Raw genomic sequence first — 16,200 nt, 5'->3', positions numbered from 1 at the left:
TAGGAGTGTACTAACATGCAGTCCAATGTAGCCTTTATTTCCTTTCATTCCTTTCTCTCCTTTATCGCCCAAAAATCCAGGTGGCCCTTGACGCCCAGAAAATCCTTGATGTCCAGGGTCACCCTAGTTAAAGAGGAATATGACTACTTTAAAAATCTTTTGACAATTGACTTATAATAATTATATTGTTGAGTAATTATACCTTTTTTCCTTTAGGGCCTGGGTTCCCAATAATGCCAGGAGGTCCGATACCTCCCTGCATGTAAAAAGTCATACTGTAAATAACTGTACATACAGTACATGCATTTGAAACAAAAGTCAACACTGATTATTGTAAGTGAACTTTAAGCTTCAGTTTATCATTGAAATCAATGAAACTGACCTCTTTACCACTTGGTCCTGGCTCACCCTGCATTCCCTGAGAGCCCTGGGGCCCTTGTTCTCCTTGAGGTCCGCTTGGGCCAGGCTTTCCGTGAGGTCCAAGTGATCCCTTATAATCAAAAACACTAATAAAATCTTTTGACGTACGAGAGGGTGTATGAATCAATGGTACAGTTTTATTGGATGGATATGAACCAGCATTTATTTTTGGCATGTTTTATAATGAAGGCACTTACATATTCCCCTTTTGCCCCCGGTGAACCTTCATGACCAGCTGGACCATGATGACCCTTAATGCACACAGATATAAACATTGACATTGACTCATTTAGCAGATGCTTTTTACCAAAATGACTTACAAGTGAGAGAGCATTTAACATTTAGTAAAAAATGAACTGACCTGTTGTCCATTCAATCCAATAGGACCAGGGTCACCAGGAGATCCCGGCACTCCCTTAAAAAAACATTCATTTTGACCATAATGACCTGAATGATATGTGTTATACAACTTTTTAGTCATTTTAGTTCCTACCTTCTCTCCTTTCTCTCCAGCTTGACCTGCCATTCCAGGTGCCCCTGGTGAGCCCTGAAATTGAAAAAATACAATCAGAACCTTAGATTCAAACTCAAAATCTATTGAAATCTATCCAAAAATTTTTTTTAAATCAATTGAAATCTATCCCAAAAATGTTAAAATCAATTGAAATCTATCCAAACAATACTACAATTAAAGTTAGGGTACCCACTCACTGGCAATCCAATTGGTCCCTGTTTTCCTTGTGGCCCCTGAGGCCCATTGCTTCCAGGAGGGCCTTCCTTTCCTGTCATACCCACGATCCCAGAACGTCCTGGCAGCCCCTACATTTTAATACATAAATACATCTTTAAACTACTGTACAGTATATGCACTTAAGGATAGGGTATGATTATTCATCAACTAACATTTTAACTGTTGAAAATCTAAATGTATGATTTAAAACAAAAGAGAGCTACATACATGTGCTCCTCGGAAGCCAGTATGTCCTGTCTCCCCTTGGCGACCCTAAATAATGGTTGAAAACATTATAGAAAACCTATTTGGTAAAAAGTGATAGTTTAGTAAATATTTAGACATGTAGTCTGCTTACCGGTGGTCCAGGTGGGCCTCTCTCACCAGGCGGCCCAGGTAAACCCTAAGAAAACAAGAGGTGTCATACCATTAGGAACGTTAAAAAACTATATTTATTTGCTGACATACAAGCCAACTTACAGGTGTCCCCCTCTCTCCCAATGGACCCACAGGTCCCCTGATCCCAGGTTCACCCTGTAAACACACAGTACATTCATATGATATATAATACAACATCCCCAACAGAATGACTCAAGTGCACTGTTAAATATTTGACAGAGAGTAAGTTCTAACCCTCTCTCCAGCGGGGCCTGGCCTTCCACGAAGACCTGTGGATCCGGGATAACCCTAAGATCAAGAAAACAGCATACAGAATATCAAATCCCTACTACAAGTCCAGTTTGGTTTATGTTGGATAGTGTTCGTTCGATGATGGTCTAACTGGTCATACTGGACGCGCTCAGACTGGACAGTGTGACACTTACATACATTCCTACAGGGCCCTGTGCACCGGCCATGCCTGGTTTTCCAGTAAAGCCCTGAGAAAGAATAAGCACTGTTATTTCTATTTAAAGATTTAAAGCTTAAATTTTGGATGTGTGATGTTCTGACAGCAATATATAGCTGTGAGAGGACTTACCTTTTCTCCAGCAGGGCCTTGGGTGCCATCTTGGCCTGGTCGTCCAATTGGGCCCTTATAAGAGGAGAAATCACACATGTATAACTTGTGCTTTCAGTAATCATAGGTTCAAGAGTTGTCTTTGGAGTTTCAAGTTCTGTCATAAGAGAAAATACTTAGTAAATTAAATTTGTAAAAATAAATTGTATGAGTCATCTAAAAGCTAAAAACTAAGCCTATGAAGTTCAAGAAGAGTGAAAAACAAGAAACAGAATAAGTCGGTTTACTGAAATACTTTTAACTACTGAACCTTTTTAAAGTTCCCCCTATAGAATAATAATCATAATATGTACTTGGACGATCTAAAATAATTAAATATGAAGACCTATGCCTACAAATACATACAAATATGAACACAAATACTTTTATAGCTTTTTAATTTAGGATTTAATTTAGGATTTAATAAAAATGTCCTAAATAATTAGTTCTGTTCTTTGTCCAGTTGTTATGCTCACCGGTGATCCCGGAGGGCCTTGTTTTCCTGGCTCCCCAATCACACCTCTTAAGCCCTTCAGATGACAAAAATGACAGAAAAGATATATGACATGAATCATACAATTTAAGGCTGTTAAAATATGTAAAACATATTTATTTTATAAAATGTTAATTTATAAATAACAAAAAAAACAAAATTGGTAAAAATGTGATGTCCTACTTAAATGCCTTTATATTAGAACAAAAAGGATGTGTATCTGCTTCTTGTTAAGCACACAAAATGCTAATTTAGAACATTCTCAAATCATCAAGTTTTGCAAAACGTTTCTTTCTGACAATACCAGCTCAAAGGCAAGCTTTCATTAAAGCAATAGCAAGACACACCAAACTAAGAAATTCTAAAATGCTTTATTAAAGACCATCTACTGTCATTGATCTACCTTCAGAACTCAATTCAAATAGTAAATAAATTGGTTAATATGTTCACTAGAGGTCACTTTGTTCACTATAGATGAGACAAATTATTTACATTTGCCAAATTCTAAACACGCATATACACCGACAAAGCGTATTAAAAAGGGATTTGCTCAACAAAGTAAGACCTTGTTAAGTTAAACAGTCTCTGATCTTCTCACCCTTCTAAGGCCAGTTTGACCTTTACATGCCTGTAAAAATTGTTCCTTCACCTTCTGAAGCCTAATGCCTGAATGACAAACTGTCAAAATGCGAATAGCTCTTTTAAAGACTGTCTGTTAGCATTACTGACTGGTCATTAAACACATTTATTACTGGAGCAGTCTGCTCTCAAATGTCTCAAATCCATTATGGCTTATATACTCACACGAGATCCTTTATCTCCTGGACCTCCGGCAGAACCAGGAACTCCCTGCAAAACACACACAGGACCTCACTGGAAGCACTTATATTAACTTAAGTTAATACAAATCAGTGTTTCCCCTAGGTTTGCGGCTTTGGGGGGGGGCTGCGGTCTCTATATTTTTTTGCGGCGGAGGTCCGTACAATACTTTTTTAAATAAATAGTGTTAAATCAATCAATCTGATGTTTTATCAGGTCATTTACTTTATATTCTGATAGCCACAGTCTGTATGAAACATATAGGGTCTGTTAACTGAGAAAATGTGTTGTAGGAGCTCTGGTGCTGAAGCGAAGTCCCAGTGGTCTATATTAACATTAAAAAAAACTACTGACAACGAAATATAACAACTGAAATAAATATTTCATGAGCAGGAGTACTTACAAAATTACTAACAGCCTTTCCATGCCATTCATACTAGAACTGATTCTAAATATTCTTTCCAATTAAAACATGATTCACAATGAAATACTCTTAACATGCTGATTATTTATGCTATTAATATCATAAATGCTATATGTAGATACAAGACGTTATGTTTTATAATCTGTCACAAACCTATATAGCAAACAGTAAACTGACTGAGAGCTAAAAATACTTTATTACTGCTGCATTTTCGTTTACTTAAGCGTTACAGAAAAAGTGTCCATTTATTTACCTGCTCTTGGTGTCTGCAGGTCTTTATGCGACGTGTCTTTGGCGGGAGAAGCAGCGCTCACGGAGCGGAAAGGGTTAAAATGAAGCGCTTTTGGCGCTAAAGATATTAGAGGATATAGCGGCAAAATATAATAAACGTAAATGTCCCTGAGTGCGCGTGGTGTACATCTCAGTTATGTAGACGCGCGCCGCTGCTCAATTTAAACAACAGAAATAAGTCTGATTTTTTTAATGGTTCATTGTGTCTTACGGTCCAGATGGAATTTGCGTATTTTCACCACCCTGGGAGCGTTTAAAAACGCCGTTTTTTATCTGCTTTTCAAGTGGTTGATGTGACATATTTTCCCACACGCGCTCTCTGTCCGCTGGTGAAAGTGTGCTATGGAGTTTAAATGGAGTTTAAATGGACCCAAAACTCACGCGCATTTCTGCTCCGCGAGCAAAAACTCAGTCCGCGAGCAGAGGCTTTGACGAGCGCGCGGGAGGATTCTTTTCCGCTTGCGGATACTGTTCTGCTCGCTCGCGGAGTTTAAATGCGCCCTCGCGGAGCAGCTTTCCGCACGTGGTTATCATTATGCGCGTTTGCATAGCGCGTGCGGATTCCATGCGCGTGAGTTTTGGGTCCATTTAAACTCCATAGTGTGCTTACCTGTGTATGTGCGCGCACGTGTCTGTGTGTGTGTGAGCTTCGGGTCGTAACTCGATACAGAGAGCAGAGGAGAATTGTAAAGGTGCGACCACGTAGAAACAGAAATGACATGCCACCATGTAAATAAGATTAATAACATAATGCTATTTAGTTTGTTTAGTACGAGAACAAGGTATAGACATGTTATAAAGGAAATGACTTCTCTTGTGATCTAACGCTGCATAAAAATTTAAATGAACTTGACCTTCAAAGGGGGCGAGGTGCCGTTGGAGAGGCGGGGCACCCCCCTAAGGTAATGTTAGGGGAAACACTGCAAATACAAATGTACATTGTTCATTCCTGTGCATTAACAATTTTTTTTTTAATGTATTAGCAAATGTTGAAATTAATATTAAGCAAAACTAATAAATGCTCTAAAAGTAATGTTATTGTTAGTTCATGTTATCTGATGTAGTTACTGATGAAGCCCATGTTGAAAGTGGAACCTTATTGTAGAAAGTCACAAATGATAAAGTGCAATAAACAAAAAAACATGATATTAAAAGGTATGAAATGGGAACCTGTGTACCAGGCTTTCCTTCTGGTCCCTCGGTACCAACAGGGCCTCGCAAACCCTGCAAAAAATACCCATAAAAAATAAGAAAATCATAAAATGAATGTTGACTAATTTTACTATAACATTCTATCCACTTACCACTATTCCATGCATACCAGGGGAACCATGTTGACCTGCTCGACCCTGAACATAACACAGGAGATCAAATTAGGTTCATTTATGATGATCTATATTATCATGTCCATACATGTTAAGACATTGGGCATGTGAGAAGCATGAAGATGGTATAAGAGGGATGATCTGCACCAATGGTAGAAAACGTGTTTATTTTTGAATTTTGTTTATTTGATGGCTTAAATATACATAATACGAAACAATAATTGCATAATTCTTACTCTGGATCCTCTGGGTCCTGATCTTCCAATTTCACCAGGTTCACTTCTACTGCCCTTTGTTTCAAACCAAAATAAAACAAGAGGACGATAAGGGACAATTTGACTATTAGTAAAACAGTGAAAGAGTCTTCGGTCAGCATTGTGTTTTCAGAGGAGATGATTGATGTAAGAGGACGAGTTATAAGAATGTTTTCGGCTCCACCTGAGTCATAAACTGCTCTGACCTTTTGACCTTCTCTTCCCATCATTCCCTGAGGACCCACTTCACCGTCTTCACCCTATGAGGAAAAAAAAGGTAAAATATGAGAATAACATTGCTTCCAGGAAATCTTCATTAGAACATCAGTTGTTGAACCCTTAAAGGGGTCATATGGCGCGAATACATGTTTTTCTGTGTCTTTGGTGTGTTATAAGTTGCCCATGCATGTATTAGACACGTAAAATTACAAAAATTAAAGTGTCGGAACAAATGATGCATTCTATCTAAAAGCGAATGCTCACCCAGAAATGCCTTGTGTAACCACAACCCCACAAATCTACGTCAGTTTGTGGTATAATTTGACTAAGACCACCCAAATGTATACGCAAGTAAGGTGGGCGTACCTGTCAGTACAATTGCTTTGGGATGTTCCAAATATGGTAAGAGGCGTTACATTTCCGTCACTCACTTGCAGTATTCGACCAATCACTACGCACTGGTTAACTGGTCAATCATAGCACACCTCGCTTTTCAGAGCAATGAGCTTTGTAAAAAATCTGCGTGTTTCAGAGAGGCGGTGCAAAGAGGAGATAAAACATGCACGGTATGTGGAACGCTATAGAGCGTTTTTGAACCTTAAATCGTGTATACACATTGCATTACATCTAAAACAAACGATAATATCGTATTAGCCGTGTCATATGACCCCTTTAATGCTTTTGTTTGTTCTGCTTGTATCATTTGTTAAGCCAAGGCAAGTTACAATGAAGCCTCTTTGTTAACACTTTTGGAAATGCAGTTTCATACCTGGGTACCTGGAGCACCTGATTGACCTTTGACACCAGGTAAGCCGGGGAGTCCTGACTGGCCCCTCCCACCCTGAGGACCCATGATCCCTGGTGCACCAGGTGGTCCCTAAAAACATCCAATCAAAGTGGTGATGTGCAATTTATTTCAAATATATCATTAAATAGAAATTATATTGAAAATAATTTTGATGTATTGTGTTGCCAGTTATTACTTTATGTCCTTTAGTTCCTGTATCACCACTCTCTCCATGTGGGCCCCTATTGCCCTGCATGAGAAACACTAGTAAGTATAGAAATACATACATAAAAACGAGATTTGACACATTTATCATATATGCAACAGTAAATGCAATATACACACAGTGAGGTTTAAATATATATCTTACTGTGACACCCGGAAAGCCTTTTGGACCTGGATTCCCAGTTATGCCCTGTAAAAAGTATTTTCACACTATAATAGTGAATACTTAAAGGTTTTCAAACTTTTACATAGCATTTTACTTAAACCACCGGTAAAAAGTTTAGGATCACTCTTTATTCATATTTTTCCACAGTTTAGAGTAATATTAAACCCATCAAAACCATGAAATAACGCAAATGTAGCTATGGGAATTATGTTGTGACTGAAAGCATCCAAAATAAAAAAAAACTGTTATATTTTAGCATCTTTAAATAGCCACCCTTTGACTAGAATCGTACACTTCGCATTTTATCATCCAGCTTCTTGAGGTCTCAACCTGGGAAGCTTTTTATACAGTACTGAAGGAATTATGCTGGACTCTTATTGACTGCTTTTTATTTATTATTTGGTTCAAATAATCAATTTCCAAAATATTTTTGAATAAAAATTTGGTTTTCTAATAATAAAAATTACATGTTGGCAAAATTATATTTTTGTCTACAAAAGTGATTTAAAACATGGAAAGACACACCTTCAGATTACAAGATTTTTAAGATCATGAGAAACTTTTTTCAAGTGATCCTAAACATTTGACCGGTAGTGTATATTTTATAGTTGTGCACATATGTAGGCTACTGTACCTATGCAGTGAGTAATAAAACAATTGTACTGCGGTCATTGTGAAAAAGTCTTATAAATTGCTGAAAGACTGCTGTGAGTATATATTTTTAAGATACAACTCAGTGTTTAAGCCTTTTCTCCAGCAGTAATGTACACTTAATGTGTGACAAATGGACTTACCATGGGCCCTTCGATACCTTGTAGGCCTCTGTTACCTGCTGGCCCCTCTGGTCCCTATGCACAAACAAAAACATCTGTAGAATCAATTTCATAAACACGTGTCACACATTTCATTCTACATGACAGGCCATGTTTATTCTAGAGTTCATGATTACATGGAATTTGACACCTGTAGACAGAAATATGATGATATTGTAAGACTGATATGAACTATGCTTTTCAAAACTTACTATTTCACCTTTAAGACCCTGTGGACCCTCCTGACCTGGAAGCCCCTGGAAAAAACAACCATGAACAATGTTAACCTATAACAGAGACCTATAATTTAAGACCTGCAATTTTTTACTTCACTGAAAGCATTTATATAAAAATACTTTCGTTTGCAAGCAGCATTTCTATATACAGTAACATGACATAATGCACAACAGACACATCGATTATTAGTCATTTAATCATGCAGGTGCCATTTACCTGAATACCTGGACTACCCGGTGGGCCTCTATCTCCTTCTAACCCTCTGGGTCCCTAAAAGAAAAGTTTGGTATTATTTCACCCTCCGTAGAAACAGGCTGTAGGAAATAATAACAAGAAACTTTAAATATACCTGAGGGCCTTTCCGGCCAACAGCCCCAGCAGGTCCAACATTGCCCTGTAACAGTAAAGCAAGCACCTGTTCAGATTGATTATATTCAGTGAATCAGCTTCCATTCTTTAGAAATAAAATCAGATTTTTCTCCTGGATGGTGGTATTTCTTTTCTGTTTAGCCAGCAAACTGAACTGCAGTATAAATTCAGTAAGCATTGATCACTTACATCTGTGCCGTTAACACCCTGTTCACCAACCAATCCTGTAGCACCTGGTGCTCCCTGGAAACATATAAAGCTTTATTGAGCATCATTATGTGGCAGCCATGTTTTGTTGTATATATTGTACACAAGGTTAGGCAGATACTGTATGACTCACTGCTGGCCCTGGAGGACCATGTTTTCCATCATGTCCTGAATCCCCCTGAGATAAAAACTTTGTTTTTAATTATCAAGATAATTAAGTACTTTTTTATCATATTTGTTTAATATCAAGATCTTTTAATTATCAAGATAAATGAAAAAAAAAATTAAAGCATGATTGTGTATGACTGTCACAAAAATAATATTGGGTAAACTAACTTCAGGGCCAGGTGGGCCTGGAATCCCTTCAACACCTTGCAAACCAACAGGTCCCTTAAATAAAACAAAATTATAACAATACGAAATAAATAAACCCTGTTCAGTGTTTATCACGATCAAAAGCGTGTCTTCAGATATTAATATTTAATAACCATTTTTGAAACTAGCAGCTAAACAAAGTGAATCATGACTAGTTAAGTAATTTCAGTATATAAAATGAAAATATACTGTAGTGGATAAAGTGTATGATTTACTTACTGGAGGACCTGCAATACCAGAAAAGCCCATTTCTCCCTTTGAGCCCTATAATTATTCATAAAATTTAACACAAATAAAGTAAAAATCAAAAGATGAACCACTGTACCATTGTATATCATGGGCTCTATATAAGCTCAACATACACAGAACATTTTCAGTTTATATTCTCCCATTGATCCACTAGGGGGGAGTGTTTGATTTTTTCAAAAATATACTAGTAGACACAATAAAATGCACTATAAATATTAAAGGCTTCTCTTACTTTTTGGCCAGTCTTTCCTTTTTCTCCACTGGGGCCATATGGACCAGGAAAACCCTGTTCATGGAAGGAGGAAGACTTCTTTATGCACATGCAAGGTAAAATTCTTGTATAAGACAGTTATTAGGCAGTGTGCTTTAGAATATTTTTATCTTTATACTGTACCTCATCTCCTTTTTCCCCAGGGGGCGCTGTCTCACCTTTGTAACCACGAGGACCCTAGAGACACCAAAAAGAATGCAAGGCATATGGTTCTCAACAAATATAAGAACATATGTTTCACAGCATGATTTTAAAGCTTAACAAGAAACTGAGAGCATTAACTTATGAAGTGTATTCAGGCTAGTGTCCTAACTTGAACAATTATTACAAAAGCTAGCCACCAGTAAAGTCTCACCTGAAGGCCAGCTATCCCTGGAGGTCCTGGTACCCCATCCGAACCGTTCTCTCCATCCTTCCCTTGAGTCCCGGCACGGCCCCGGACTCCCTTGGGTCCCATGGCACCCTATTTAAAAATGTGTATGTAGTGCATAAAGGCTTTGCTTTGATGGGTGCAGTACTGAGAACATTTCAATCAACTCAAATTGACATTAAAATTTTGCTAATTTCAGTCAATTCCTAGCAGCTTTCAGGTCAACTGTATGTGACTGTCCTCTTTCAAGTTTTCTGGACAATTTGAAAGATACTGATGACTCATCTTGCATTTAGAAGCATTAAAACACCTTTAATCTCATTTCTGTGGTGAGCAACAATTGAAATACATATTATGGCATAGTTTAAAATAGTTGCTGTACCATATCGCCTCTGTGCCCTGATGGTCCTCTCTCCCCTGGGTCTCCAGGTAAGCCCTTCAGAAATTAAACATTAAACTATTAACCAACATGTTACACAAAGACACATGTAACCTGTTTGTAACTAACCAACCATTATGCCAATGAATAAGACTTGTCTAAGGTCAACACAGGCCAACCTTAAACTCCATTAAAGGTGCACCTTTTGTTCACTTACATGAGACTCCAGTTTTATCAAGAGCCTAAATATTAAACATTTCATTTTTTCATGTTGAGATCACATGACCAGCCTAAATCTCACTAAATTCACTAAGAAATAAACCATTGTTGCCTGTAAATATCCATTTTACAATGGAACCATCGCTGATCTACACAATATGGGATGCCTCGTTTTAATAAACATACTTATATTTATTTATATTTATCTATTCCAGTAATCCCAATCAAAACAATTATTAATGCTATATTAAATATTAAACCATACAATACAATATCATCACATTAAGAATTTTGTTTCCATCTTTGTTGTAACAGTTTTGGAAAGGCCTTTTTCTGTGCCCAAATGACTGTACTCCTGTGTACAAGTCATTGATGGGTTTGAATGATGAGTGTTTGGCTTAAAGCCTGCCAGTCATACCAAAGGTGCTCAGTTGGGTTCTGGGCTTTATGCAGACCAGTCAAGTTCTTTCACACTAGACCGATTCAATCATTTCTTTTTGAAACTTGCTTTGTGAACAGGAACATTGTCATTTTGGAATAGAAAAGGGCCTGACCCAAACTGTTGCCATGAATTTTGAAGCACACAGTTCTCTAGAATATCATAATATGCCCTAGCATTGAGATTTGTGTTTGTGTTCATCAGGAGGCATCTCAATACTTCTGTCCATATAATCAGTGTAAGACGACATAAAGCAACAGACCAAATGTTACTAAGTGCAAAGGTGTTTGTGCGTGCGTGTGTACTCACAGGTAAACCAGGTCTCCCTATCTCACCCATTGATCCAGGGAGGCCTATCTCTCTCTGTGGATCATCAGAGTGAAACAATTTAGTAAAAAAGATCATATGTCTATAACTTAGTATTTAAAATTGTGATGAATTGGCATTCAACACCTACAGGCCATCCAGCCATCAGCAACTGGTAGTAAGGTGTTCTCTACACAACAAAAAGACAATAAAAGAAAGATAAAAGAAAGTTTTATGTGAATAACACATCGGTTTAGACATAAAATATGAATAAGAAATATTTTGACCAGCATTACTGGAGGCAGAAACATGCTCAACAACAGATCCTGAACTCAAAGGGATAGTTCACCCAAAAATGAAAATCCTGTCATCATTTACTCACCCTCTTGTCATTTCAAACCTGTATGACTTTCTTTCTTTCACAGAACACAAAAGAAGATATTTTGAAGAACGTTGGTAACCGGCACCCATTCACTTTTTGTGTTTTGTCTGCATCCAATAGAAGTGAATGGGTGTCAGCAACTTTCTTCCAAATATCTTCATTTGGGTTTTTTTGGGGTGAACTTTAAGCTATTGTAAGACTTAATGTCTGCATGTTTCAATCCAAACACAAACACGTTGAGTGGCATCTCTCCTGTTCAAACAGAGGATAAGAACTGAGGGACAGTGTAGCCTCTCTCAGCAGTGTGGGCTGGAAAAGCTACAGCCAGGATCCCACACAGAGACACACACTCTCTGTCACCCTGTTATTAAATCACCCAGGCCGCCTCTGCTTTATACAATATTTGCCTTGGCGCATGCTCAATCTGGCACCAGGGCAGGGGTTCGGCTCAACGCTAACGCAGTGAAGGTGAGTTTAAGACAAGCTGAGGAATCGGACCTCCCCGTGCACTTACTCTTCCCGAGTCCCGCCGAAATAGAGGAACAGAGGGATCTAAACATAAACATCTGTCAAAACCATCACACAACACTGTGACCATTCTGCAGAATGCACCCTGGGTAACTAGCAGAGCAACATCAGAACATGTTTGTGTGCAGCGCCACAAGGGTTCACCGTACAATACCTCAATGACAAATCAGCCCTAATTACACATGAAGGCTCCTGTGAGATCTCATTCAGACATGTCCGTTTGAATTTCCATACGCTCAGGGGACGGATTGTACAAACAAGCCATGAAATAGATCACAGGGTAAAGAATGAAGATGACTACAAGAAAAACTACATTATGTAATATCTTTAAGAAGTTGGAACAGTTGGAAGAGTAATATAGCAAGTGAAAACTTGATTATAGGGATCATATACAATACAGTATCTTTTTTTTAAAGATTATAAATCCTAAACTAACCTCAATGTAGAGAAGATTGATGCCGGCTAACACTTTTTGCTTATACACATTTGCTTATAAAAGAAGCCAAAATATATATTGCAGACCATAAAATATGAAAAATAACTAAAGATTCTTCGAATGAATTTATAGAGCCAAGTTTTTTATGATTTTATTTATTTCATTATTTAAATGTTTATATTTATATTTATTTTTCATAATTAAATGTAATAAAATCCAACCTCAACTCATTAATTCATTCAAAAGAACTGAACAAATGATACACAGTCAAAGGTCATACAAAAGAGAAATTGTACTGTATTTTAATTAAAAACTATGGCCTAAATCAGCACTATTTTCAGAACTACCACCCATGGATGAATCTACAAATAATCCTCTGCATGATGAATGAGTTCTGTCCTCTAGAGAAGTGGATTCTGCCAAATGATGACGAAAAACATTTGGACACGCTTCTCAGATGACTATGAAATATTGCCAGGTGGCTGCTGAACAATCACAAGTCAATATACACAACTGCTTTGAATTATGAAAACCTACAGGAAGCTCAGGCCTATGGTTTTACAATTACACTTAAATATATGCTCAGAAATAGTAAGAATACTACAGCGTTGAAAGACACAGAGTGGTGGTTCAATGAATTGTGTTGATGATACTGCTTCCGTTATCAAAATCAGATCTAGCATTTTTCCTTCTCCATTGACGGACATTCAAAGATTATTGTAGATAGATCTATCATAGCAGAAATGCATGTGGGCTCCTAAATATGTGAAATGGATTTCCTGTCTGCTACATTTGATGTCAATGTGAAGCCATCAGGACTGTCAGGATGTGATTTGCTTGTGGCTCCAGAGTGATAAGTCACATTGCATTTACAGCTTAGGTGACTGGTTCAAAAAAACAGCCTGCTGAACAAGCGGCCATGTGCAAAGATGGCTACATGCTAATGGTCAGCTTTCTCCAGGTAAACTAGACTTCCTTGGATCAGACTTTAAACGCTCATGCATTACTCATTTTACAACAGTAGAGTGTACGTCTTTAAAACGTTGTGTGTGGAAACCTACCCTGAATTCAGCCCAATCTTCCTGTGTGTTCCTATAGAGATAGAGGGCTGGGAGTCCTGGTGGGCCTGGGGGACCTGTTATGCCTCTTGGCCCATATGCTCCACTGACACCTTGAGAACCCTGTTAGGCCATACAGGCACAAATCAGAGTCGGGAATGAGTTTGTCTTTACAGAAGTGTCAGAACATTGTATTGAAATGACAGGTTGATACAGAGCGGTTGAATTTTAAGAATCAGGAAAACACGTTTTTTTTACCTTATCACCTTTGTCTCCAATATATCCCCTTTTACCGACACACCCCTGCACAAACAGAAAGCACACTCATTGAGAAACAATAAAAACAATTATTTTTTATTAATCAGCTTTAAAAAAGTGTGAGGTTACTAGATATGGATGAGGGAATGTCAGTGGTCTAAACTACCACAACAGCAGTGATAACTGAATCCACAAGCCAATTAATATTTATAGGTCCCTTTCATCTCACGTATATTATGTAATGATGAGACTACGCTCCACATGCTGCCAAACCTCAAGCCGCATACTAAGTGCACATTAAGAATTGAAAGGAAACAGCCCGATATTTTGGTTTCATACTGGAAGGCTGCAATTCATAAGGCCGGGCGGATGTAGCAATTTATGGTGTTAGATCTGTTGTGACCAAACTTCCATCAAAGGTATATTCTAAAAAACTCTATTCAAAGAAGGGAGAGGGAAAGATTATATAACATTTAGGTTTTGGCAGTGATGTGTTATGAACTGACTGAAAAGGATTTGGTTATGTAGTGAAAGAAGAATATGCTTGCCTTCCATCAACATTTTTTTAAACATGGCAATTCAAAGATTAAAGATTATACATATTCAACTTACCTTAATGTAGGCTAAGAATGTTTTCCGATAGAAAATGCATTAAACATTTTATAATACTGTACTTTTATCGCTAAGACAGTTGATCTAAAACATTATTATTGTTTTATGTATCTCATCACTAAGAATATGAGTAAACATGAACAAGTAATGTATTCTATGACACAGGCATGACATGCAATTATTCTTATCTGTCAACTTTTTGGATTCGGGTTTTCTATTAAGCACTGATTCAATTTAAGCTGCCTTTTCTCGTGTTATCAGCATCGTTGTAACTTACTCTTTTCCCTTGAGGTCCGACAGGCCCTGGGGGTCCACCAAGGAGTCTGTATCTCCTTCCATCCATCCCTAAAATAACATCACCATGTTTAGGTGCAACTCTTTTCTTGCTTGATTGTTTGTGCTCATCTTGGCCGACACCTGCTGATGTTTCGTACTCATCAACCACAGCCTGTTTAACTTTACTGGAGGACCCAGAGAAGCTGGTAGAAGGAAGTAAGAAACCTTCTTCAGTCAGCTGGTTTAAAACAGAAACTTCTGAATGGACTCCAGACTTGACCAGATTCTTCTGACTACTTGACTGCTTTAAGTTCCAGATAGACTTCGGGTCAGTGATGTCCCTGGAGGGCTTTGGAAGATGAACCTCCAAGCCTGTTTTCAGTTTCTGAGAAGTGAAGTTTTCCTCTGAGGATTTAGAAGTGGTGGATTGAGTCTTTCTGTCACTGGTGTCCTTATACCTGCTATGTGTGCTAATGAGTGGAGATGTGAGAAGATCGGACTCTTCCACCACTACGAAGCCATGAGATGAATGTTTTGAAGTTATGTAGGGATGAGATGTGTTTAGTTCACTTTGAAGATCTTCAGTCTTAGAAGATGCACTGGAGTTCTGGGAGAAACAAAAAAATAGAAATGGCATTTAAAATATAAGAAAAAGTCAAAATTAAACTTAAAGGTCCAGTGTATGAAATTTAGCGACATCTAGTGGTGAGGTTGAGAATTGCAATCAACGGCTCACTCCACCCCTTCCTTTTAAAGTACTACGGAGGCTGACACAGAACTAGAAGGTCGTCACGTTTTCACTTATTTGCCGAAGGAGATCATGTATTTACGAAACACGCTCTGTAAAGCAGTTTGTCCATGTAGGGCTACTGTAGAAACATTATGGCCAATTTCATGCAAGGGGACCCATAGTGCATGTAGATAGAAATAGCTCATTCTAAGGTAATAAAATATATTATGTAAGGTCTTATACACCTCTGAGGACATAGTTATGTATATTCTATTGCTTTTCTGTCAACAGATCCTCCAAAAAATCACACACTAGACCTTTAAGTGTGTCAACTGAAGCTACACCACATGTACATGCAGATAAATTGAATTGGCACCGGATCACAGTAGTCAATAAGTGAACAAGAACCCTAAGATGAATAAGAACCAAGTGAAAAGATGATAATGTTTGATAGGGCTAATGGTCTACACGTGATTCTGAGCTCTGAGACCCACAGGCTCCATCCCTCTGCTCTTCTCTCCTGCCATAACAATAAGC

The 16,200-nt window shown here is 38.0% G+C and overlaps 1 protein-coding gene across 1 annotated transcript in view; it reads right to left on the bottom strand.

The window, feature by feature from the left end:
- si:dkey-61l1.4 (collagen alpha-1(I) chain) overlaps positions 1–16,200 on the bottom strand; it is a 58,580-nt gene that overhangs the window by 6,256 nt on the left and 36,124 nt on the right. Inside the window, exons 7-45 of the mRNA XM_057328848.1 lie at positions 14,935–15,540; positions 14,046–14,090; positions 13,791–13,910; positions 11,535–11,573; positions 11,387–11,440; positions 10,423–10,476; positions 10,026–10,133; positions 9,794–9,847; positions 9,632–9,685; positions 9,370–9,414; positions 9,112–9,165; positions 8,909–8,953; positions 8,758–8,811; positions 8,549–8,593; positions 8,416–8,469; positions 8,175–8,219; positions 7,945–7,998; positions 7,130–7,174; positions 6,956–7,009; positions 6,742–6,849; positions 5,960–6,013; positions 5,736–5,789; positions 5,479–5,523; positions 5,345–5,398; positions 3,445–3,489; positions 2,624–2,677; positions 2,130–2,183; positions 1,975–2,028; positions 1,784–1,837; positions 1,631–1,684; positions 1,509–1,553; positions 1,379–1,423; positions 1,132–1,239; positions 914–967; positions 782–835; positions 618–671; positions 383–490; positions 203–256; positions 16–123 (exon numbers count right to left, since the gene is read on the bottom strand). Of these exons, the coding sequence (XP_057184831.1) occupies positions 16–123; positions 203–256; positions 383–490; positions 618–671; positions 782–835; positions 914–967; positions 1,132–1,239; positions 1,379–1,423; positions 1,509–1,553; positions 1,631–1,684; positions 1,784–1,837; positions 1,975–2,028; positions 2,130–2,183; positions 2,624–2,677; positions 3,445–3,489; positions 5,345–5,398; positions 5,479–5,523; positions 5,736–5,789; positions 5,960–6,013; positions 6,742–6,849; positions 6,956–7,009; positions 7,130–7,174; positions 7,945–7,998; positions 8,175–8,219; positions 8,416–8,469; positions 8,549–8,593; positions 8,758–8,811; positions 8,909–8,953; positions 9,112–9,165; positions 9,370–9,414; positions 9,632–9,685; positions 9,794–9,847; positions 10,026–10,133; positions 10,423–10,476; positions 11,387–11,440; positions 11,535–11,573; positions 13,791–13,910; positions 14,046–14,090; positions 14,935–15,540 (2,889 nt within the window). The remainder of the gene's footprint in view (positions 1–15; positions 124–202; positions 257–382; positions 491–617; positions 672–781; positions 836–913; positions 968–1,131; positions 1,240–1,378; positions 1,424–1,508; positions 1,554–1,630; positions 1,685–1,783; positions 1,838–1,974; positions 2,029–2,129; positions 2,184–2,623; positions 2,678–3,444; positions 3,490–5,344; positions 5,399–5,478; positions 5,524–5,735; positions 5,790–5,959; positions 6,014–6,741; positions 6,850–6,955; positions 7,010–7,129; positions 7,175–7,944; positions 7,999–8,174; positions 8,220–8,415; positions 8,470–8,548; positions 8,594–8,757; positions 8,812–8,908; positions 8,954–9,111; positions 9,166–9,369; positions 9,415–9,631; positions 9,686–9,793; positions 9,848–10,025; positions 10,134–10,422; positions 10,477–11,386; positions 11,441–11,534; positions 11,574–13,790; positions 13,911–14,045; positions 14,091–14,934; positions 15,541–16,200) is intronic.

This window comes from Triplophysa rosa, linkage group LG2, assembly GCF_024868665.1.
Source record: "Triplophysa rosa linkage group LG2, Trosa_1v2, whole genome shotgun sequence".
Classification (NCBI taxonomy): Eukaryota; Metazoa; Chordata; class Actinopteri; order Cypriniformes; family Nemacheilidae; genus Triplophysa; species Triplophysa rosa.
Note: the sequence above shows the minus strand (reverse complement) of the source record. Positions and strands in the feature narration are given on the sequence as shown.